The 25,803-nt window shown below is 42.7% G+C and overlaps 2 protein-coding genes across 2 annotated transcripts in view; one reads left to right on the top strand and one right to left on the bottom strand.

Moving 5' to 3' along the window:
* Positions 1–25,803, bottom strand: part of T265_11080 (hypothetical protein) — a gene marked incomplete at both ends in the record, with an annotated part of 80,572 nt that overhangs the window by 29,177 nt on the left and 25,592 nt on the right. Inside the window, 3 exons of the mRNA XM_009177635.1 lie at positions 9,429–9,539; positions 18,841–18,925; positions 21,808–21,898. Coding sequence (XP_009175899.1) covers positions 9,429–9,539; positions 18,841–18,925; positions 21,808–21,898 — 287 coding nt within the window. The remainder of the gene's footprint in view (positions 1–9,428; positions 9,540–18,840; positions 18,926–21,807; positions 21,899–25,803) is intronic.
* On the top strand, positions 1,848–25,803 carry T265_15337 (hypothetical protein; the record flags this gene model as incomplete). Its single annotated transcript, XM_009177638.1, has 12 exons — positions 1,848–2,052; positions 2,246–2,376; positions 3,876–4,132; positions 7,382–7,606; positions 9,680–9,842; positions 12,056–12,292; positions 14,746–14,927; positions 16,282–16,501; positions 19,420–19,553; positions 21,796–21,913; positions 23,344–23,601; positions 25,597–25,803. 12 exons carry the CDS (start codon positions 2,046–2,048, stop codon positions 25,786–25,788), a joined length of 2,124 nt encoding a protein of 707 aa, XP_009175902.1.

Below are 25,803 nucleotides of genomic sequence, written 5' to 3'. Positions count from 1 at the left end.
GCGGTGTTCCGGTCGTGAACAGTCTCAGGCCCACTACGCTGTTCGCATGTTGCCAAGCCGTGTTTGGTGAGAGCCGCCAACTCACCTAGTTTCCGGACGTGTCGTACCGATAGTGACCTTGGGGATGCGTCATTCTCTGCACATGTGCTTTTTTCATACCTGGGCCCGTCCTGACGTCACCCGACGATCATCAATACGTTGTAAGGTAATGTACGTAGTGGTGAGTGGTGCCATATGCTAAGTTCCAGTTAATCCGACTGCTGATCATCTACTCGTGACCGAACACATTATCTTTTAACTGCCAGCCAAGAGGCAGCGGGTTTGTATCCTCTTAGAGATCCACGAGATATGCACTGCCGATGACTTCCAGCAAGAATCAAACAGTGGTACAATGCTTCTCGAACTTCCGTATTGAGCTAACTTGATCTCGAATCGGATCACCTACTTACTGCACACGACACCCACGCTTTGTCCAATGTATGAGTTTCTGTAGAGTCTCTATAGAGTTTCTGACGGAGAAGAGGGTTTTGTGTCACATCGTATGTGGTCACTTTATGAGCATGCGATGCAGTGTTCTGCTACATCTAGAAGCAATGCCTTAGCAGCTCGTGGATCTTAGTCATTGCGGGGATCACCCTTACTGCAACTTAGCTTTAATCCAGCGGGTACCTAAAATAGGATAATTTGTTGTGCGTAAAGAGAGAAACGCATTTACTGAAAGAGCATCGAGTTTAATGCACTTCTCCGTTTTATGCCTTAACTTGATCATCCTTTAGTTTCAGTTGTAATAGCATACTACTTAACTTACGGATCCGTGCATGTATACTTGCTCAGATCATATCCAAACTTAGTCCAGTAAAGAAGGGCCCGATTAGGTGGTACGTTATGGCAGAACTGCTTATGATATCAACCGTTTCTTATGACAGTCAATTAAATGTTTCTGCCGATGATGTATGATTTTTGATTCGGATTTTCCCGATAAATTAGTCATTCTGAAGAGGATGAAATTATTCCCAGTAAAACCCCTAATGGTTAACTTGCGTCCTTGACGGAAGTCCCTGCTGAAAATTGCAATATCAGGTTTCGCTAATTGGGAAGCAGCTTCTGGAAAAAGCCACTCTGATTATGTCCTTTAAGTAGCTGCTCTACAGTGAACTGGCTTCGAGTTCTGGAACCTGAACTTTTCCACTAGATCTCAACTGAATGGAGGCTCTAGGGGACCATTCACCGAAGCTTGACAGAAAAGTCAATCTATCCGTGGGACAAGGCGGCACTACAGAGGAAGCGGTCATTTCGCCGTACCCACCAACTTCACTTACCTAAATAACGTATTTATAGCCAATACATCTGAATGTACCGTGCCATTGGATATGCTAGCTGAGTTAATGAGTCGCAATATCATTGCTTTTGCTTGACGTGAAAATTCATGGTACGAGACGCTTGACAATGTGTGCAGTATTCCAAATCACCAGCTTCCCTCCTCCAAATCTCACCATCATGCAAAATCTGAAAAGTGGATCGGGTCACCGGCTGAAATGAAAATCACACATTAAATGTGAACTACTGTCTCTAGTCGAGCTGTTAAACCCATGAGCTGCATACTACTGTAACGATGCATGATATTGAACTATCATCAGATCTCTGGCCATCATTTTGAGTGCCTAAAACTTGGTGTCCATAGGTGTCATTCAATCTAGAGAATTTCAGGAGCACAAGATTAACCTGCTCCTAAGAAAAAATCTTTCGAAATTTTCAGATTCTCATCAGGAAAATAGTTACGCAACAGTACGTTGAGCCCACATAAACTTGAAGTTCATTGCTGAATGGCAGATGTTCTTAACTCTTCTATTTATATAACTGATAGCAACTCATTTTCCATGGTAGGACCTGCTCCGTAGATATTAACATTAATCATATCTGTCTTATTTCAACATTTAGCCATTTGGGCGACTCGGCTGACCGAGGACATTCGGGGCAACCGTGACTTGTATATTCATACAACTTTGCGCGAACTCATTCTCTACATTCTATTTCTGATCACGCTAATGATAGGTGAGTTTATGCGTTTTAAAAGTCAGCAACACTGCGCGTTCTTTTTTCCGTGTGTGTGAACCAGTTCTTTCTAAAGTCCACACTTGGTGTTGTCAGAGGCTGCAATGTTTCCACTCAGTAGATTAACGTGGATAAAAATTCTAGACGTTTTGACCACTTACGAGTAGCCATGCCTTTCGTTCTACTTTTGAAGTTGCCTTCGTCCCAATCAACGAAAACACCTATCTGTTGAAGAAAACACTGGAAAGGACTTTTATGGAGGCAACTGTAGCTGATTCAGAAGATAGTTTGGCTACAGTCAATGATTTGGATGGATTATGGGAGGTGAGCTTTCATAAGCTGTTTTCCTCTCCAAACTACACTCTCAGTTCGTGATTTGTTGAAATATTGGTATGTAGCGGACTAGGACCTTATCAGCATGTGCGGATAAATTAACAATCAAAAGTAACCAATACAAAATCACAAAATCACAATAGGAAAGGAATGAGTAGTCAAATGGGAACTCACGAATGTGTAGGTCCGATAGTCCACTACACCGAACCAAATGCAGTAACTGGCTGTGGAAGGAATTATTCACTTGTCGGAATTTCCCACAGGTGGTTCCGCGNCAGTCAACAAAAGTTCAATGGAGCGTAAATACACTCGTTCAGCAAGAAGTCAGCAGGTCGCGCCGGAAAATTGTGTATTTGTCACATTAAAACATACGTCATGATATAATGGGAACGACAGTTACAAAGTGTAGTTTAAGTTCAGGAAGAATGGTAAATGGGACAACGGATTACAGACACTACAGGTAGCTCGGGTGAGTTTATTGGTTGTTGATCAGGTGGCTGTTGACGTGTTCGCCGAGCTTGGCAATTGGCTTGCAAAAGTTTCGTCACCATACGAGGAGACATCATCAGTGCGCAGTTGCACTCAACTGCGCACTGATGATCAACAACCAATAATACTCTCAGTTCAAAATCACTTTAACTCTTTCTGTGCAACCAAATATTAGGGTCCTTGGCATGACATAATATACCACTTATAATGATTATGAATACTCTTTGGCAGCACACTACCGGCTTCGCTCCTCTTAGGACTCATCAAATAGGCGCACTCTCCATCTGTATCCTAGTTTAACACCAAAGTGTACGCAAGTAGAAAGATGATTTTTCTTGCGAGTTTCATGGAAATCCAATGAGTATGCCTATCTGGTGAGCCTCAAAAAGGGTGAAACCTGTAGTGGACTGCCAGAGTATGTGAGCTGACGCACACATCGTTAAGCTGAATAAATGAAATAAACTTTGTTACTGAGTACAGTGAGCTTCATTTGCAACTCAAAATAATCCGGCACAGACCTGATCAATCTTCAGCCAAGACATAAAACGGAACAGCCCTCTTGTTCAGCTTATTTCTATGACCTCTCAGAGTTCAAATGTACAGATATTCTATGATGACTGACGTCCAGTAAAACAGGCTTCCCTGATGACTGCAACTTATCCATATTCGAAGAATCTTTATTAACTTGTATTCGAGGTGCATGTTTCGCATCTGAATTCAGGTTGCAAGGAAAATACTTGAACTTGAGCAAATTGCACTGACAATGCATTATTAGTTTTCCCCCAGTTCTGCTCACCCACTATGTCTACCCCCTACATTAGTTACCGACACAGTCGTCCCACCGTTCGAATAGTCAGTACGGATAAGAATCTAGTCTGTCCTAATTAGGATTATGTTTCCACGTAATGTGCCGTGCAAGACATGCGGCTGCAAATGTGTCACCAGACCAGCTCCAGACTAGCACAGATTCCAGTATCACTTACTTTTCTTTTCCAACGCAGGTGATCAAGGGACCGATTGTGGATGCACTGTATGATAATGATTGGTACAATGGTCAACCTATGTGGATCGATGCAGAGCATTTGTCCGTTAGCTCTGAGAATCTGTTAATTGGTATGCCACGACTGAGACAACTTCGAATGGCTTCAAACTCTTGCGTGGTGCCTTCGGACTTCAGGAAAGATATCAAGGAGTGCTATGGACCATATGAAATTCGGCTTGAAGACAAAGCGCCATTTGGCATAGGGAATGGAACTGCGTAAGTCTCAGTCGGTATTTCTAGCAATATCATTTTCAGCGCATCCTCTGAGATCAAGTTAGTAGTTAGGTGGTCAATCACAGAAAACTTATCTTAGACCCTTATTTGACGGAATTCTCACGGTTTGAAGAAACTAATGCAAATATTCCAAATTTGTAATCATGTGCACACTACAAAGGAAACTTGAAGGAGGTACGGCCACAGCCTGGTGAACTGACCACCTAAAAAGGAGCAAACCACACCATCCCGAGGAGAGTAACACGGCCAACAGTGAAAGCGTGTCAAGATCGCTCACTACGTGGGGTGACATCCATCCACAGTGAAAACAAAGTGTCGACTGCTACCTGATTGTTAAGGAAGATAACCTGGTCTTCAGTCTTTTCGTTAGGATAGAACGGTTCCACATAACAGCGTTCCTTTTGTTTGTGCTCTCTTACACTGCAACGAGTTGGACGACCCTCACGCAAGTCAGCCCTTCCTGACTGACTACACCCTCTACAGCTGCGTGTGGGGGTAAACTTTGGAGTGGCCCTCGGTCGAGATTTGCAACTGTGGCTGGTCAGTATGTCGTTATGCGTGCTATAAGTGGCGGAAGATTCATCCTTGTTCTGGTGGTGGTGTGTCACGCAATACATAATTTTGACACCCTGACTTGAAATAATTTGTCATGAGATGTGGGACCTGCCGCATGTGAGCCGGTTTCGTGTGTTGAGTAGGGCCAAACCAAATGACGCATCACGCAACACCATGAGAACTGTTAACCTTGTCAGTAGTTTCTTTTATGAAAATATTCTGCGATATCTCGAATATCGTACCAACTGAGATGGTCTTTGTGAAGCACATTCAGTTTAAGAATATCATAAACGAGAGATTCAGATGAGTCTCCGGTGAAAACCAAATTAATTTGCAAATGAGTGTATTTGTCCATTTTGGGTACAAGTAGAACATAAGTTTGACGGAAACTCGGGGAATGCGCCTGCCTGTTGAACCTCAAGAAGGGCACAACCGATCGTGGGCTGTCAAGGTGTAATCAGCAACCTTGTGAGTGCTTTCCTGTATGAAAATGCTTATTGTTTCGATCTGTTTTCGATCTCCCATAACTTTTAACTGTACTCTCGTAACAAAAACATATTTCTATCCTTTTTTTCAAAAAAAGTTTGATTAGATCTCAAGCGTCCGTCAAGTGCGTGAATTCACTTAATGAGGTTGAAAGTGTTACCAGTCCTGAAGTTGTCTACCAACAAAGGGTTTGCCTGTCCGTGTATGTTTCATTTGGAACTCCGGGGTTTGCGGTTCGTGAATGTTTCATTTGGAACTCCCTACCTCCCAATGTTGTACATTCGCCGAGTTTAACCATTTTCAAGAACAATTTAGATGCATATCTTATGTCCAAACCGAATCTGGAACTATTGAACTCCATGTGATACTCAGTAAACATTACGCATATTTTTGCGTCCCTTTGTGTATATAAGTTCACCCTATGGTCGTTGTAAATTTAATTGCTTTTTAGACTATTAAACCTTGAATTAACCTTGAATTAATATTATATATTACTAAAATGACATGACCGTGAGTATTTCCACCGCAATTTTAGTGGTCTACAAATAGACCACTGGTCGCAGTAAATTGATAACTTGTAGAGGAGATTTATCTCCGGAAAGTAAAAATAAACGGAACAGGACAGTTAATCGAATTATCCCAGAATTCGGCTCTTGCATGGCTTGACAGGATGGTCATTGAAACTGGATACAGACTTAACTGGGCTTGCCGTAGTTCCCATCCAGAACGTATGAACCGTACAGCAATATTTGTCCATTTTTCGGGCAGCTATACAAGCATAAGTATTATTTAAGTAGTGTACAGTTAGGGCCCAAGTGAAAAACCCCCAAAGAGAGGATACTATCTAGTATCGGTCGAAAAACTTCCCTCCGTGAGTCCTCCTTTCGAGATTAACGTAGTTGATTGCAGAAACCACTTTTACTTGGGAGTTAAATCCCCATTTAAGTAGAGGTAATGAATATGAGATAACTTTGTACCCGGATAGAGCTACACTAAGCACAGTGAAACTCGTTCCCCTACAATTCTTGTCCTTTGCTGAAAACTGAAAATTTAAAGCTTAACTGCCAGACGACGTCGGAAGCACATCAAAAGCGGTGTACATCTCCGTTGTGAACTGGTTATGTTTTGTTATTGAGCCTGTTCTTTTTGTTCGCGTCCTTTGCCATCACTGTCACGGATCAGGTCGAGGACTTTATGCCTACTTTTCTCACATCAAATGTAGAACGTCTTGATAGGTGTGAAGCATCATGGCCCTGGTCTGCAAATGAGCCTATCGTTCCGAAAATCCTATCAAAGTCATCTGAGGATGCAGAGATAATCTTAGTAATGCTAGCTTTGGAAAAGATGAAAACACTGCGATATTTTCATCTGTCGGCAGTTGCCGTCGAGTTGGATACTACGAACAGGCTGGGGAACGCATACAGTCAATTGCGCCAAGTTAAGAGGAAAATCGGGGCATAAGGAAAATAAAAGTTTAGTACTGATGCTGTCAGCATGTGCCCTACATTCATGTCGCTCAAGATTCGCTTGTTTGTAGAGAAACTGTGGGCTTACTGGCTGACTGGGACTTATTCACGAAATAAACGGTCAATTTTTTTGGATTCGCACTGAGGAAATCACTGCATTGGGTTTATTTTATTCAGCTATTCACGCTAGTTCTCACTCGATCAAAGAAAAATTTAGGTGTATACAATATTCTGGCTAATCACGTGGTTTTTGGACGGTGGTTTGTCGTTTGAATACACATTCTTTTGTAGTGTAACTGGGATTAAATCCACAGTGCTCGCATCGCGTCTGAGGCTACTAATTCGTTCAACTGGGGAAACGTTGATGAACCCAGCGGATCATTCTGTAACTAAATGTCATACAATGTACCATCTGCTTCATTTATTTCCTACCTAGTAGTCATCCATTGCGTGTTGCGTTGGAGTACACTCAATCAGCTTGTTATCACACGTGGAACCAATAATAGGTTTCATACAATGGTTCATATACTATTGACATACTCCACAAGTTAATAATATCCCAGCAACCCATTCAGCGTTCTCCACCCAACTTCCTGAATTTTTAAGAAAAAATTGATGCAAACAGTGAAAGTAATCAGGCCTGTCAACTAACCCCATCAGTAAGGGCTTTTAGTAAATCGAGATTCTCCTTGTTTTTACGTCATTTTGTCATTTACTATCGAAGTTGGACTTACACGTCGTCGAGTGTCTTGGGAATGCAGACATTCTACGGAGATGTGGCTTTGTACGGCGGTGGAGGATACTACGAGGACTTGTCGAGAAACGAAACCGAAGCGAGAGCGCAGGTCCAAAAGCTATTTGAACATTTGTGGTTGAATCGGGGGACTAGAGCGGTGTTTGTTCACTTCACCACCTACAATCCCAATATGAATATCTTCTGTGTCGTTCAGTAAGTTTGTGTTGTCTGATTACAGCACATTTTTTATGGTTCGATCAATGAACATCGTTGCGACGTTGCTTTATAATGTCCACCTCCAACCGATGAGCTTCACATCACAGCACATCTGCGTTGCAGGTGTGGCCGAATAGCACAATTTTGCAGTACACAGCTTCACTGTCACTTTTGGCAGTTGCATCTGCCAGTTAGATGTGATTGGTTCATTGATCCCTATTCCAACTGAAGAATCTAGTTATGTACGTGAACCACATATATGTTGAAATATCAGTAGATTCTTTCAGCAAGTTGGCTCACTCTATTCCCCACGAAATGCAGTGATGAGGTGTACCCAACATATTTACTTCAATTGTGCTGACAGTGAGAATCAGTGTGTATGATCACTCTTTGTAGTTTCTGGTGAAACAGTCGAAGAATTCCACTGAAACAAAAATAAGCGGAGAATAGACTTGTCATAAAAACTTGCTCCGTGATTGGGGAAATCACAGAAGCCGCTTGCTCTTTGACTAAATAGACATGGCTAGTCATTCATTCATATCTGCAGCGCAATGAAAACGTTTTGCCCTGAGAGAATGGTTAATAGGAAATCGTATCTAGGTTGACTTAGGTGCTACAGATATCAAGAAGAATCGTTATTCGAAGAGTCAGTCGGAAAACTACAGATTTGATCTACCAGTTTCCCGAAAGAAGAGTTTCACCGGGTTCTAGATTTTATCGCTTTTATTTGATTGACAAGGCTGCCGGTTTCTGAGTAAGATACATTGGTTGAGTTAGTTAACCGAAACGCGGCAAAATCTAATTTTCAACAAAATGTGGAGGAAATGGTGAGGTGGTCAATTAATTTAGTAGTGCCTGTGGTTACCAAGAGCCGGTCAACGCGTGACCACGTGGTATGCGCGCCTTGATTGAGGCAGTAGTGGCGCTTTATCCTGTCTAGGTGGGAGTCACACCATTAGTCAGCTGCTCGTAGCCTAGTCGGGAAGTTACGGAACCGGATCGAACCGGTGAGATGTACGCTACTGACGGCATTCAACAAAGAGGAAACAAATGTACAGTGCTTCTCGACATTTTAGCGCGAAATGATCTCACTGAAGGATGAAATCTTTTGAAATCGCAAAACAACCTAAATACACCTACTTGTACGTTGTGGAAAGGTTTTTTGGAGACACAGTGTTGTCCTGGTTCAGTTACCTTAATTAGTCCATTCGAAACACTTATGTATTACGCCGTGCATTTGGACTATCATATTGGAACAAGTGGACATTTTCGCGCATGAGTGATTTGATCGATTTTTACAATGACTTGAATGAAGTCTTAGTGACTGTCTTGGCTCTGTCGGTCGTCTTAGTGGCAAAACTTTCACGGAAGACCGAAACCTGTTGGACAGTTTTTGATTAAATACGGACAAGCGCGAGATTTTCGTAATTCTAATGTATTTAGAATATGAACTAATCGTTGGTTAAATGCTTGCCCCACAACCCAGGATTCGATTTCTGGTACTACCGAGAATTGAAGGACTCTGATGTCAGTGAAATTCGAGTGCACTGCCTCCCTGTTTCGAACGAATCTGAGTAAATGCTGTGGAATATAAACAGGATTGCTCAACTACTTGTAAGGTGAATAAAATTGGCATAAAGCTCTTTAATGACAAATGAACAGAACCTGTAACCTTGGTGAGAGCGTCGGGGTGTTTATTTTTCATTACATTNTTGATAAAAGTGCTAGCTAGTTTTCCTGTGCATCTGAGTGCGAAAAAAAACATAAGGCCTCAGGACTACCGAATCTAACGCATAATTTGTATAAACGTCTCACTCACCTCATAGGCGATTGATCTCCTCTCTCCTTTGTGTTGGAGCACCCATCGTATTCTCCAGTAAAATGGTTCAGGAGCTTCCGACGAGGTTTGGTCTGTTTCTTCAGCTTAATTCTGAGAACATTCAAAGCAAAACGTGAAAAACTGACGCTGCATATTTATCATCTCCGTGCTAGGTACATCTTACAGAGTCATGAATGGCAAAGTAATACTGACTTACACATTTTTCACACCCATATATGAAAACCCGACAGACTTATCGCCGAAGTTCCTGCCTCAGGTGGGTTGGTTGTGGGTGGTGAATTTCGATCAGTCAAGCTTATTCGCTACGTGACGCCACTGGATTACTTTGTGCTGGCCTGCGAATGCATCTTCCTCCTATTCACCCTGTACTACATTGTGGAAGAAATTATGGAGGTAAGTTTGTCCAAAGCAGCGTTATTTACATCCGTTCCAAAGAGATAATTAGGAGTACCGCATCAGTTTGTTGCAAGTACCTGTTGAATTCTGTTGTTGGACCAAGGTGTTGCCTGATCATCCCCAATTTATTGTAAACACAAATGCCATTTAGGTTCTAAATTTCAGAACCGGCCGCAACTCAAACGCATGGTTAATATGTAATGTGGCAGATTCAGCTCTCTGTTCGGGAGACGGCATCTTACGGGCAACTTAGCATGGCACGCCGTCAGTGCACGCGGTGTTTCCATACGGCTTCAGTAGACTTTCGTAACCAACTCCACAGTTATGTCGCTAGCACTTCTGTTTCTCTGACTTATTGGTTGACAAGGCAAGCCTTTCTGTGGGCCTTGTGTAGGAGGCTATCTTACACGACACACAAAGTGGCCGAATACCAGTTATTACTCAGGGGCTAATTGATGTAATGTGCTCTTTCTCTGGTACACCGTGGTAGAAAAAACTCTGGGTCTCAGGTCAGTGTCATAACATTGGCCGTCCACTTGGGATGAGCAGTTTTCATTCCTATTTCAGTTTTGGACTAACTGGCTCTACAATCGCATCGGGCTCTCTTGATACTTACCGCCTAGAAGCGTACAGGTATGAGAGACCATATCCTGTCGACATTAACTGTATCCCGTAGATATGGTAAGATTAGAAATTTTAAGACAAAAGAACGAATATGGTCTCACGTTGCTAGGCGTGCATCTCACATCTTGACACCTGTTCCGGTCAGAGTGATGCCGTAAATCTCATATCGAACACCAGCATCTCGTAGAAAATAAATGTTTCGAATGAACTAAGCTTCCCAATCTAGGTTCAATGAAAGCTTACCACACTTCACATTCGTTTAGATAGTCAGTAACAGAAGGTAAACACTCTAACTGTGGCTGAGAACTAACCCAATTCGAGTAGTACAAAACTTGTGCAAAATATATTACTCATACATATTTGATGGAGTAGATTATACTTACCCATGCTAGAAGAAATGCCACCACCTGTCCTAAGGTGCAAAATACCTGTTTATATGTAAGGAAACACCAGGCTTACATTTAATCGAGTGAAACGAAACCGAAAAATCGAACCAGCATCCAACAAAATTGCAACCCGCTCCTCTATCAGTTAGCACAGCCTTACAGGCGTATGTATCCATCTGTTGTTGCCACACACATGATATTACCAGGTTCATTTGTTTCTTCGTTCGTAGCCAACATTCGGAGCAGTAAGTCGTTTGAACACGTCATTGGACTGCCAAAAGTGTGCCGCCGCTCGTCACACCATTTCATGCTTCACACCACAGTTCCTGATAACTTAGGAGGGTGCATCCAACTCCGGTTCATGTTGGAAATCCGTAATCGAAGTCGGTCTGTATCACTAATTCGTGTTCGTTAATGATTGGCCGGCGGTCAGAATTCCTCGTACTGTTTACCGTTGCACGAACAGTTAGTAATGGTGACGCTGCTACTTCGTTTCTTGGGCGACAATCCAAATTTGGCCTAATTTCAGGGTGATATGTTAGACAACTGTAGCCGAATTCCACAATTTCACTGGCATTTACAAGACTACCCATTCGTCCTGTGAATTGGGCAGGAGAGAGGTTGACTATGGAGACAAAACTGGCCTGATGATCACTAATGCACTAATGGCTTTCCAATAAGTTGAACCATCCAACTGCAAGTTAGGCCCACTGCTGATCACACAGCTTTTTCAAAAAGATTTTGTTCAAACTCCTGCTCGAAAAACAGTGGTTTCATATCACCTTGAAGCTTGCCGACAGGGGTATTCCTGAGAATTCCCGATGAGGATAGATCAGTCATACCGCTCCTGTAGGCTCTTTAATTAAGTTTGACTTCATCTAAGAGTGAGGGACCCCATTTAAATTTGGAGCCAACCGATAAGGCGTTTGCTTAGATTTTATTTACGTTTTCTTTCCTCAGTTACGAGATATTCTTGAGGCACTGAACTGACTCGTGTACGAAATTGCACAGATTTACGCAGGTCCTAATTTTCAAGCCAGTCACTTGAGTTCATGTGAGCAATAGCTATTTTCTACAGGAATAATATGGTGCTGCAGCTTCGCAACACAGACAGAATTGGCTTGTAATACGAGTTCAAGTAGTTTTCCCTTAAAACGTAACCTAGATTTTTCCTCACCACACCTCCCCCCTTGCCAACAGATATCCAAACACAAACTGTCATATTTCACCTCCATTTGGAATATCCTTGACATAGTCATCATTCTACTGAGTCTGATGTGCGCTGCCTTTAACATCTACCGGACAGTCAAGGTTAACGAGCTACTCAGTCGTCTTTTGGTGGAAAAGGATTCGTTTGCCAACTTTCAGTTGTTGAGCTTTTGGCAAATGAACTTCAACTACGGGATCGCCATTACCGTATTCTTGTCATGGATAAAGGTGAGCAGTACTTTTCAGTGGTGTACCTGAAAAACGCAGTATTTCATATCGGTAATAAATCACCAGATCGGGATGGTGGTGATGTGTGTGTGGTTAGCTGGCAACTTTTTTAAGCGTTCACGACTTTACTTACCTTACCTTCTCCAGTATACTTTACACTTTCTGCATAAATGTGTCAAAAGACCATTCCTTCACACGTAAACCTAACAGAACCGATCTCTATAGTCCTTGCACACTGCGGAAATATTTCGTAGTTTAAAAGTGAGCGCTAAATTGTATTCAATTCTGGAGATACAAACAATGATTCATACCTTGACTCAGTGAGTGCAGGTTACATGATTGGTCGCTAACCACATCCTCGACCACATCGCTATGCAATAGTCACTCAGTTTGTGCGAATGGTGCTCGGCTCATGTGAAAAGTCGTCAATTCACTGAATGACTTTCAGTCCGATCACTCTTTGTGCCGGGTACAAAAACTTAGAGGCAGACGAGACCAGTGGAGTGATTCTTCGTCACTTGTATCGTCCAGTTCGTCTAACACAGCATGTTCAGATTCAACCTCAGCTACTTAGAACACATCATCTACCAGGATTACGGAATGCAATACATTTTGCTCAAGGGATCAAAGGTATATACCAGACGGATTAGTTAAGTGTTAGGTGTACACAGTCCATTCTTCCATCTCCTAAGCTTCAAAACTCATAAAGGTTTTACACGTGTCAGAGGAGAAATTCTTATAAAAGTGAACTTTTATCGGAATCACTGAAATGGAACACAAATGAAGACCTAGGCTGGATTCGCACCTATTCTGAACGACTGCAGCCTACTTTGGACCAACTGTCGTGTTCCGGAAGGAGCCTATTTTTATTCTCATATGGTCATCATGGGCCCTCTGCAGCACAATTAAAACTTTTTTTCTGTTTGCCTATGGACCTATGTACACAAAGTGTCTCACGGCGCCTGAAACTGTTGCTCAGGCGAAAGAATGGTGCTTGATGTGCGACTTGGTGATGGCTACAGGACTGGATCTCGCAGGTGGACCTTGAGGCGCATAGACAACCCAGTCTGTTTTTGTATCTTCGTAAGTTGGTCACAGTACCAAACAAATGGATAGGACAACAATTGACAGTTTATGAACTGGGACCATTAATTCATTTGCTCACTCAGCCACTGGCGATTGGGAATTAAAATCAACATCACTGAAGAGTCATGTTCCCTGGCTCTTGCTATCTATTGTCTAAACCAGCAATCTGTTCAAGGAAACAGAGCACTTCCTTCCGTTATGGGAGCTGAGTCGAAACATTAAATGTTTTTGTGAGATACAGTTTGTGCAAAGGTAATCTTCGTTGCAACATTTCAGTATTCATCCACTGGTGTTGGTCGAGCATGCCATCATCTTCTGTAGATATCTCTTCTTGGACTACTCACCGCTTCGTCTAACGTGAGTAAATCTGCGATCTAAAAAACGGAGGGGAGCTGCACGAAAACCTTATAGACGGTCAATGAGGTAAAAAACATCCTGCGCCTCCCCAGCTTTTTAATCTTTCTTGAGCTGCTGAATACCTTCTACTTTCGCTTGCAGTGCAACATACTTTTTAATACAAAACTGGTTGTTTGGGTGGGTTGCCTTTTCAACATTGAACACCCGAATTTCGAGAACATCCCTCGCAAGATTTGCAACCGCGATGGGTAATTGCTTGGCATGTGGAACCTGTATTCACGCTGCCTCTTCTTTCCTTCTTGTCCAGGCGCAATTTCCCAGCCTCATCAAGCCGGGGAGGGGTGGCTCTGCAATTACATTCCTTTCTTGTTGAAACTCGTCAGCATTGCTATGCCTGAATTCGAACTCCGGACACCAGAGATGTTAAACCAGCATGTTACCACCTCTCTACCAGCACATGCATGGCGTAGCTGAATTACAAAATCTGCACAGACAAACCGTTCACGCTGGAGCGATCTGACCGATTCACCCTACTTAAGAGTAGCTAAGAAAAAATTAAAAGTTGATCGAAGACTTTCAGCTCCATTCAGCGAGGATGTTTCGGCCTACTACAACCCACATCTTCTTTGGGCCTCCGTGTATTTCACAGAATACATACAGTACATGGCTTCCCTCTCTGGGATACCTTGCACTCCTGCGTAAAAGCAGTTTGTATAAGCTATTTTCATTCATCCGCTGCTTTCATTTATCATATGGTCTGCGATACCATCACTCCACTGAATAGCTGGCCTGAGTTCTCAGGCTAGCCAGACCAAAGTGGGCTTCAGTCCTATAGCAACGGTACGCAGTTTTGCAGGATGAAAGAACTGCTCCTGTTTGTAACCTAATGTTTCTGAGTTAGTACTGTCTCAATCCAAAAGGAGCCTTTTTGGAGAGGCCTTGCAGATAACAAACTACACCAAACTCAACCAAATTTTCTCTCTCTATTTTCTCCCATTTCTCTGTTTTAGTTATTCAAGTATATCAGCTTCAACAAAACCATGACGCAGCTCAGCTCAACACTGGGTAATTGTGCCAAAGACCTGGCCGGATTCTCTGTCATGTTCTTCATCGTATTCTTCTCCTTTGCTGAACTGGGCTATTTGGCATTCGGGACGCAAGTGGAAGATTTCAGTCAGTTCATGACTTCTGTGTAAGTTTGGACGGACAGAGAGGGGTGGTTTCTTGATGTCATTTTCTGGCGAAACTGAATATTGGACTACTTTCGTGATAGACCCCCGAAGCCTATTCATAGTGGATCGTCTGTACACCCTGCATTGATGTGTTATTGCAGCATTTAGCTCTTGGAAAAATAGAGGTGGTTAGGACATTGCTACGTCAAACATCGTCTCAGGTCCGATATAACGTGAAAAACAACTTAGATTTACTGATATTCGAGCAGCTAGAAATTGACTTCTCTGTTCACGAACCAATGAGCTGGCAGCGAAAGAGTAGACTGTTTGGCCACACATCAGATCCCGGTTTCAAATATACGTACACCGGTCTCTTGTGTTTGGACCACGGACTGCTCACTGAGCATCGGCAGTTCATCGTTCAGTCCATGTACCCTGTTTATGGTAGCGAAGCATCAGTATTGATCACTGATTATGACGATGCTTCTTAGTCAGGAGACCGTACGCCAACCTCCCGGAGGAGAGTCGTCATTCCAATTTCGCCCGAGCTATTCGACAGATTTATCAAATGCTACTAAATCTTTCGAGTTACTAAACCAACCCCTATTATTTTCATTCCTCCTGCTTTGTGCCACATCACTACACATTTGTTGCATCAAGACTTCCTCCAAGTAATGCCACTCAAAAAGAAATGCCGCATTTCTCATTGTGAGCATGGCAACGACTGCTTGTATTGAGCCACAGTCTTCGAAAAAAACTTTTGGGAGGACGAATCTTCACGATTCATTTTTTCTTCAGTGTGAGCATTCCGCAACAGCAGGTCACTCAGCAATTTCGGGAGAAGACACCCACAGTATAACAATTGAGCTTAAACGAAACAAACGAGGCGTGAGTAACTCATGACTTAATCCGAGACCTTATTGTCATTTCGACCAATGGTCAAACAGAAACCCTTCCAAACAAATCACTAGACTGGAATTGATGGTCTGCTCGCTGTCTGCTCGTCTTCTCTCCACCAGTGAAATAACATTTTACAGCAAGGCTGAGGAGCCAAAATAAATGACGAATTGAGGTTTTATTTCACTGAAGAAGAGAGTCCGTGCAAAGGAACGCCTTTCCTTAGAACTCAATTTTTTGCACAATATTGTTCTCCAATTTTCATCGTTCTCTTTGTGATCATGGTCGTCAAAGGCAAACGAAAATAGCAGTAGCAGCAGTAGTACCAGTCTTGAAGTAAAAACAACACAAAAACTGATGAACTTTGGGAAAGGATGGTTTCAAACTTTTCCTTTCATTCGTCTATTTTTGAATAAGAGGAGCCCATACCACCATATCTTCTGTCTCATTCTGGTGACCTTTTCATCCTTGTTTCAGATACACCCTGTTCCGAATTATTCTGGGTGACTTCGATTTCAATGCCTTGGAGCGAGCCAATAGCGTATTCGGTCCCATCTATTTCATCGTCTACGTGTTCTTTGTCTTTTTTGTGCTTATAAACATGTTTATCGCCATCATCAACGAGACTTATGTGGGTGTCAAGTCGGATCTGCAATCTCAAGAGAATGAATTTGAGATGAGAGACTTTTTCAAAAAGGTGAGTTCGTGCGCAGCTAAAACTTGGGAGTTACTTTTCCACCTATGACTGACAGAAGGCTCTCCAGAGACACTGCGGATAAGCTGGTAGCAAACTGGATGGTATCCAGAGGAACTCGAAGTGTTTCAGACTTGTTTAAATACTATTTCAACTTTTTACGCCAAACGTTTTTGTACACACCTGTTTTCAGTGGAAACCTTGGAAGTTCTATGATTAAAATACCTCTTGGATGAACATTTCAGAAGCATGACAGAAGACCCCGTTCCATGGCATGTCATGGTACCGATTTCCAGGATGGCTGATATCACCTTATCCGAGAATTAGGTCTAGCGTTCCGTAATGTGCATACGTAGATCAAAGGAGAAATCGCATGAAAATGTTGATTTATATTTTTAAAGAATAGTTTCTGACGAGTGATCAAAGTTCACCAGTTTTGTCACTTTGTCCTATCATCTAGAATATGAAACTAATCAAAACCTGTCACTACTATACCGAATAGTACCAATGCAGTGTAAAGTATGAGGGAATCGATCGGGTCTTCAGCTTCAGCCGTTAGGTCACCCCAATCAGTCCAAAAGTCCGCTTAAGACCATAGTGCTGTTCTTGTTTGGGAATGATTTGCCCTCACTTCTGAGAAGTTAATACCTTTTCCGATGGGGCTTATATGTACCAAACAAAATTGTCGTACTCATTCCTGAACACAGGTTTGTGTACGCAAAGTTTCATCGCATCAGCTGTTTTTGACACAACCATCCCCAGGTGAGTTATGTTCGTCAGGTCCAGACCACTGATATGTTTTACCAAGATACCTGCTCTCAAAAAGTTTTGGCAGTCTATTTGGAGCTTTTAAATCAATTTTTATCCTATACCTTGGCCACAGCCATCACCAAGTCTCACTGCTGAGCCCGCACAGATCAGTAGTGAACGCCAAACATACGGTGTGCCGATGCTTTGTGCTAAACACCGGTGATTAAGTTGATAAGTATCAGGAAGGTCAGATTCCTGAAAGTAACCTCAGAACGCCCGGAACCTACTGCTCCACCAAAATCTCAACAGGGAAGCCGGCAAGTATCCAGGCCAGTTGATCATTCAATCGATTCAGCAAAAGCTGATGAGTGTTCATGCACGCCACAGAAGCGCGACCGAATGTGATCAGCGTTCAGGTATTTCATAGAGGCACGATCGATTTTGATGAGTGTTCACTAAAGCCTGTCAGACAGCCTGGATCAATAGCGTGGGGCCGTTGTAACTTTTGCTCTCGCACTCGCACACGCTCACCCTCTCACACTCGCTTGTTCGGATAATAGCTGTTGTGTTCCCTTCTAGGAGTCTTTTTTTTCAGGCACTTGGTCGGGTCAGCAGCAGATACCACAGATTGGTGAATCGGCAGATATAACAATAAGGGACCACTATCAGGTCAGCTCTAATCCCTACCACCAAACTGTTGCCGTCTGCCTAAAAGAACACATCAAAAAAGAACTCAGTAAAACAACTAGCAAACAAGCAATTGAGGAAATATATGGTATTTGGTTTGTTACTTCTGATTGGTTGACAGGCTTCTGAGACTTTGCTTTTTACCTTTGGTTAGCTACTTGAGCGTTCAGTCAGGAGCTAGTCTCACGAATGGATGCTTGTCCAGTGATTATTGGGGCTACTTGCGGGGGTTAACGATGGAGGTTCGATTAATTTTCCGATCCCTTCAGCCTTCTGGATTAATCTTCACGAATCTGACTTCCCGGACAACACTACCGGCTGCGCATAAGTGACTCCATACCACTTCTAAGAAGCTTGTTATGATCTACCAAATTCGCTTGGGATGGGACTTGCTTGAACAAAGTCATAATTGGCTCTACGCATACGGCAATCTTTTGTGATCGCCATCTCTGTCTAACATGACCGTATGACTGTCAACTTCCTTCACAGAAGGTAGATTGTTTGTTCTTTCGAGGCATCACTACTTCCTTCTCGGTTTCTCTTACAATTAGCTGGAAAAGACGTCATGGTTGTGGGATCTTGTTGGCAGGTATGCGAATTCTGTCAAGCAAGGACTAAGACCCTACGTGCTATGACGATGCTCAACTCTATCACAGTGAAAACAAAGTGAGATGGTCTTATGGAAGCGATACGTTTCCACAGGTGGCATTCAAGGCAAAATTACTTTGTAAACAAGTTGTAACTCTGGAGATGACCACCGTCGAGCAACACGACCTCAGTGAGTTTTGCCAGAAATTTGTGGTCATGAGGTGCAGTCGCGCATCAGCTGGTCACGTCAACTAATTATAGCATATAATCAGTCAGTGTTGGAGTTTGAACAAGGAAAATTATTGGTATGCAAATACATAAGGAGAATGATTGTGAACAGACCAGTTTTGCATTGTTTTGCTAATCCATCCGTGATTTCACTCAAAATATCATTAAGAATAACTAAAATATAATAAAAATTTGTCAACGTATATTTTCGCGGCACAACATGCTGCGTATAAGTTTGGTGAGGTCCTTTCGACATCCCAAGAACACTCTTGAGTTTGGAAACAACAATCTGGCAATGGTCAACGAAAATTTGCGAGAACTGGAACGAAATTGTGAGTGCTCAAGTTCAGATTTCATACCTTTTGGCTTCTATAACATCTACTTTCAACGAATGTGCTACAAAAACAGCTTGGCACGTAAAGAATTCACACCAGGGATTAGTTTCACATCGATTTGTGCACATGTAATAAATGCAGAATATTTCATAGTTTAGTAGGAAGACAATTCTAAAATGAAGATACTTTCTTGGAAGTGAAAAGCTTTGTCTAATTTGGTTCACGACCTGGCTGATTGGCAGCAAACTGAAGTTACTCGTTCACGCTTTATCCGATACTCAAAAACTTCACTACGGTTCTGTCTAATTGAATGTTTCTTTCTCTATAAAACAGAGGATGAAGAGGATGTTGGATAAAATGAAGATGAAGAAAAGTCGCATCGAAAAACTACAACAAGCCATGGAATTGGCCAACACGAGTAAAGGCGGGCGAATGGATTACGACGACTTGGTCACACATCTGAACGCGTGAGTTTGCCCCTGGCCCAAGCTTGGTAAATTACCACCCAACCTTTCTGTCATTCATCTGTACACTTCTCCACGTGCACTCTTGTCCAAGAAAGCTACTAATTTTACTCTTGACTCCGTGGGAAAATCGATTCTGGTGTGCGAAGTACTTGTTGCGAGCAGTGAAAAAAACATTAGACCGACGATTTTATGATCGACGCTCGGCGAAAACGAACTACGAACTCCGCTTTATCGACCAGGCCCACCATCCTCTAGTGCTAAGGCTGAAACACGCGTCACATGCTTGCACTCAGAAACCCAAGGACAATCACCACACGTCAAACTAAAGGAGGTCAATGTTTCACCATCAAACGACTCGCCTGTTAGTATGGGTTGCACTGACAGCATTTGCACAACAGCGATAGAAATCGATGCAGCAAGGGGACTGTCATTAGTGTCCACTCTATGGTTGTCTATCAGCTAGTGATCGGAACTGATGGAAGACATAGCATTTCATCCAGTCACAATATTACAGACAAGTTTACTCGGTCTGATCCCTTCTGAACAGAAGTCAATGGGTGATATATTTAGGTTGGTAAATTCTTATTCACACTTTTCGAAAGTGTCTTCGAAATCCGGATGTATTTGACTGTTTTAATTGCACACTGGAAACCACTCATGAAGGAGGTTAGTAAAAGCTGTCCTGATGGCACAGCTGTAATGGGTAGAACTTGAAGACTTGGAACGGAAGCTACGCTAAAAAGCCGTACGGTTGTTCCAACCTTGCTACCGATACGTAGCTTTCCTTAAGGTAGTAACGGCTGTTACCATTCGAAAACCGAGGGGTGATAAGCAGAGTAGCTTACACTTTTGCTACTCCACCTTCACTCATACATTTCAGTGGTGTGGTATTGACAGGCTGCGCCGGTGATCACTTATCACATAGTAGCCTTGCATGACTTGCTAGAATTTCCTGTTTTTAAGCGGATTACTCTAGCACCAAGTTAGCACCAGATGACATAATGTAAAAGACATGCTTGATTAATGATTGTTCTACATTCTATCTAGTGACCGACAACCTGTATGTATATAGCTGAGGATTGAGTCTTCTCTTCAGAATGTTTGAATCTATCTTATGGTTCTTGGGACATAATATTGACGAGTCCCAAATGGATGGGTTTAGGCTCAGGGGTATGGCATTACGAACAGCTTTGAAGCAGGTGGCACTCTGGACAAAGAAGACAATTAGTCGATAAGTTTGGCTTTAGAAAAACCGGTTGATTAAGTATCTGGATCATGCGCACACTTGGAAGGTTGTAAAAAAACAGTGAGTTATCACTTTGACTAAAAGTGGGCTGAGACCGCTTTCACTTAACATTGCATGATAAAAGCTACCCTGCCTCGTGGAGACAGAAAGCTGGATCTAGTCGTCTCCCAGAATGACAGCTTTATCTCTCTTAATGCAAATAATTCTTCATCTTTCTTCTGAAACGCTGTTTGGTTGTACCCCATGGAGCGCACACGGTATATCTCTCGTCTGGGACCGTGCAAGCTGACGGTTGCCACGGCTACTTGTATCCGTTTGACGAACTCTCTGGTATGTGTACATAAGCCGCTTGTAAAGACTTTCAGTCTCTAACGTTGTTCGGGGGCCAGCCGCCCCTAATAACCGAACAGCACATCAATTGGACAGATGTGTCACGTGCAGGACACGGGCCAAACGAAGGCATGCCCTGATTGGTCAGAATGCCAGTCAATCCTAGTCAAGCACCTGTGACTCGACGCTTCCCGCCCCCTCACGGAAATTCTGGCACGACCTTGTGGAACACTGTGACTACCCTATAAATACAACTGTATTAATTTTCCTTTGTCTCCATAATGGGCTGTGTAGAGCCGCCTTTTGATATACCATAGTGGGCGGAGCAGGAAGCCAAGGGACCGATACAGAGTTGCACTACCGTACAGCAAGTTACAACACCCGGCCAACGATGAACATTCAAAAACAATGAATTATTGCCTGTTTTCATTCCCTTTCCATTAGTCCATTAGGTACCATATGGTATAGTCAGCGTAGATCATTTATCCTTTCAGTGTATTATCACCTTTCCTGCTGGTACCTATTGCTGCCTGCGTTGTGTTGTACATCTAGATGTCCGAACATATAAGCGTTGTTTGCCATATCGTTTCCATAAACTCAATGTTCACGTCTAGACTATGTCAGACAATGGTCTGTCAATATTTCTTGACTCTACTTTTTACTCAGGAATGGATTTACCAGTGAGGAAATTGACAATGTGTTTGGCAGATTTGACTACGATAATGACCGTCAACTGTCTAGTATGGAACAATTGAAGATGCAAGCCAAACTGGAGGAAGAAAAGGTAAAAACAAAAGGGTCTTTGACTGTTCAAAGTTAAGTGTCAGCACAGTGTCGTTTTTTACTCTGATTGATGGAATTTGAAGCTCATGGGGTTTCCTAAGTAATGTGTGCGACAATATTTCCTTATGATACGAGTATGAAAGTTATTGTCAATGTTATGCTCGGTATACATAAGTGTATCCCGTGATCTCGAAAATATGAATTACCATAGAAACAGGTATACACAGGGCTTAGCTGGGTCATGATAATACTCCCACCTGCTGTTTCACTAGTAGAACAACAAAGATCAAGGTTCGAACCTCACATGAAGTCCTTCAAATTGGCTACCAAACCCAGTCCTAACAACTTATGCACGTTGTTTCCAGCATGAATACGTAAAACGAATCCAGCATCCTCTTTGAGAACCTACGGGCTCTGCCTCGAGGTTGTGAATAAACCTTGTACGAATATTAGAGGATCTACGACATTTTGTCGGTCTCTTCTGAGGCAGACGTTGGCTAGGTTGGCAAGCACAATGTTAATTCACACTGTCAACAGTTGTGCCGGTGCTTTCCGAATGAAATCATTTGGAGGCAAGTCTGCAACCAGTGTGCCATCATCGATAAATCCTCATGGGACTAACTTCCCTAATCCTATCATCTATTCGTGAACCAGGTGGGATGCCAGAAACATCGCAAACTGTACACGATTGAAATATGATGAGAGCGGTATTTTGACACATCCCGCATTCCTTGTTACCATCTAAATGTGCCAAAATGCCACTCAGCCAATGCTCCTCGTCGTCACTCCTCCAGTTAGTACCTGTACAGATACCATCGTCCAGTCTACAAACCAATGGTGTCTTGACACACAATCTAGGGCCGTTAATCTCCCAGTAAATCAGTGAACATTTTCAAATACAAAAGACTCGAATTCTCACTATCTATGAACAGATTTGTCATACAAAGTACATTTTAAGGATGGCGCAAAGTGCAAGTAGCCTTATGAACGGCAACCCGTTGATTGTAGCGCGTACGACTCTGTGCGAGAACCCTTCGAAACTCTATATATTCGCGAGCAAGCCAACCACTAATAACCTGATTGCCCTCGATTCGAAATCAAAGGAACAAGCTCGAACCTCAAAAAGTTTCCCAGCTCGACTGTCTTTCCTGATTGCAGAAAATCAGAAGCCTGGGAGGTTCAAAAAAAATGAATCACTATATCTTCAAAACTGGAGGAAATCCGCAAACAAACGGTAACAGAAAGGTTCGGACCGTGTCTGTGCATCTGATAGCCTGCTTAGCTCTCGTTCGGCGAATGGGTATGGGAAGCTGCACCCAGCTCAGCTACTGACCTTCTACCGATGATGACACCTCCTTATAAAATTCAAGTTAGAAGGCGGGGTCTATTTGGTAGTTGTGTGTCTCAGCTATATACCTTTTTTCCTTCCAGATGACGTTAGTCCAAGAAATAGCAAAGGAGGAGAAGATAGTATTGGAAGCCTGTCAAACCGATGAACATCAGCGTGGTCCACCAGAGGTCACACAAGCCGAATTCACCAGCGTCCTGAAACGCATCACAAGAATTGAATGTGGAATGACCACAGTAATCGAACACCTAGCAACCGTTTTGAAAGGTCTGGGCAGCATAGAGAAAACAAAATTAATCAAGCGCGAAGCTATGACACGTCTCCTGCAAACTGTGGTCACAGTAAGTCGGCCCGCGGTGCACTTTGCCATGAACAGCTCAAACTTCTTGTCAGTGATAAACAATCAGCGTTTTATTTGCATTCCAGGAACCGTCCACCGACCGTGAGGCAAAGTTGGAAGACATCGTCAAGCAGGGATTGGATCAATATAGCGCTACGTTTCAGGAGACCGACGAAAATAACCATAAAGAATAAGCAGATAGTTGAACTTCAGCCAGTTTCGTGAGTTCTCAGATTTTCACTCGGAATTTGTCTTCTCGAAATTTGGGTAAAAAAGTAAAGGAAGTTGACATCTCCTTCTATCAATAAACTGCTGCAGCATGTTCTCGTTCTTCAAAATATTTTGTTTTCCACAAGTCCCCACCTTCTCTAGGGGACTTAATGACAGATTTTATTCGCATCTGGTGTAAGGCAACATCCTGAAGAACCTAAAACGAGAATTGAGAACCTATGGTTACAGTGCTTTGAATCGCGTTTTATTCGTTTTATTTCCTAACTGTTTACTGATGCGTACTAAAGTGAGTTATCAGTACTTGTTTTCTTTGAGTTTTTCTGTGCTTCGGGCACACTAGCGCGCGCACTGTTAAGTGACGTAAATAATTCGCTAAAAGGAAGGTCATGTCGATTTGAGTGTAGTACTTCATAAGGTCATGTTACATACATCTAGAATCATAGGCACGGGTTCTCCAGTAGTTAAAACAAGAGCAACAGATTAGCCGTCGTTTATACAGTCTGCACGGTAACTCCTCCTCCTGAAGATACTTCTGTGTGGGAAACCTACCTTCGAGAGGAACACCAGTGACAAAACAGTGAACTGCTTTGCTGACCAAGGATCAATTTTCTGACGTGTGATTTGCAGATTTCGACGGCAATTGTTTAGCTTTCACATGGCACAGAAGTGAGCGAACCCGGTAAAAGAGGGTTTAATCAAAATTTGAAGGACAGCACAGTACAACCGAACGTTAGTCTGAATGTTGGTCTGTACGACTCATGGGCATGTGTTTGCACGCGGAAACACGCTGTGTCACAGCTGACATCCCGTCACTTATGAGCTGCGTTGCATGAAGACCGACAACGAATACTGCAGAGTGAGAGTAAATACAGGTCCCCACTGAGATAAGGTGAAGATGATAAATAATATATCTGCGGAAAGTTGTGGAAAGTTGTTGATACAACACCATTCCAGTGTCTAATTATGTTTCAAGGCGTCCAGTCGAAAGCACGCGAATCTCATAAGAAGAAGCAATTAGATTGAACAAAAACGTTTCGATTACTTTGGAACTTTTGATGCCAACCTACAGATCCCATGGTTCTAGACGTGACAGGGTGGAGCGTGACGTAATTGGTGTGGAAAAGTTATCATGATGCCTTTTGATATAGATACAACAGCTTGTGAGATGAAAAACGTTTTTCTGTCCTGAACAGTAAATACCACTCTGCAAATGGTGATCATCAGGTGAACCCTTCAGGTAACCCACTCTTTCGGATGAAAACTTCAATTGGGAAACATTTTTCAACTTTTTGCCAGTGTCTTTTCAAAAGATGATAAAGTGTGCATTTGGGAATGAAATTTGTGAGCTACCATGCAGTTGTAAAGCACTTTCAGTGGCTACCCCTGCTTATTGCTATAGATATGAATAGACGAACCGGTGACGGAAATTAGTGTAACTTTGATTACTCATGTGGGCCTTTGAGAAGGACTGGAACCTGAGACCTCCTGCCTATCAAGCTAGTGGTCTACCGGTAGGACAAATATGGATGCTGCCCATAATCTCACATAGGCGTCGGATCCCAAAACTGCTTATTATATCTGTGCCTCAGAGACTCCACGGTGTACAGCACAGCTTTCAGTAGGATGAGAATCTTATCTCCAGAGGGTAAACATATTCATGTATAGAATCTGCCTGCAGCCTATGAATGACGTCTACTTTTTCCTCTTTTCTGATCATATGATAACTAATCCAAACACTTACGACGTTATTTTCTTTTTATTTCAGTCACCGCTCACATTAACGAAGTCTCTCTGTCATTCGATGTACGCATATAACCCCTCCCACCGACATCTTTTCCCTGTTTTCGTGTTGTTCGTCAATCATATGCCAAGTCGCATCTCGACGTTGTTTCTCTGTGTGTCAATTACTCAACTGAGCATTCAGTTGCTCATCCCCAAGAGTATGCATCCGATGTGAGAATTAAAATCTCTT

The sequence above is a fragment of the Opisthorchis viverrini genome, assembly GCF_000715545.1.
Source record: "Opisthorchis viverrini unplaced genomic scaffold opera_v5_440, whole genome shotgun sequence".
NCBI lineage: Eukaryota > Metazoa > Platyhelminthes > Trematoda > Opisthorchiida > Opisthorchiidae > Opisthorchis > Opisthorchis viverrini.
Note: the sequence above shows the minus strand (reverse complement) of the source record. Positions and strands in the feature narration are given on the sequence as shown.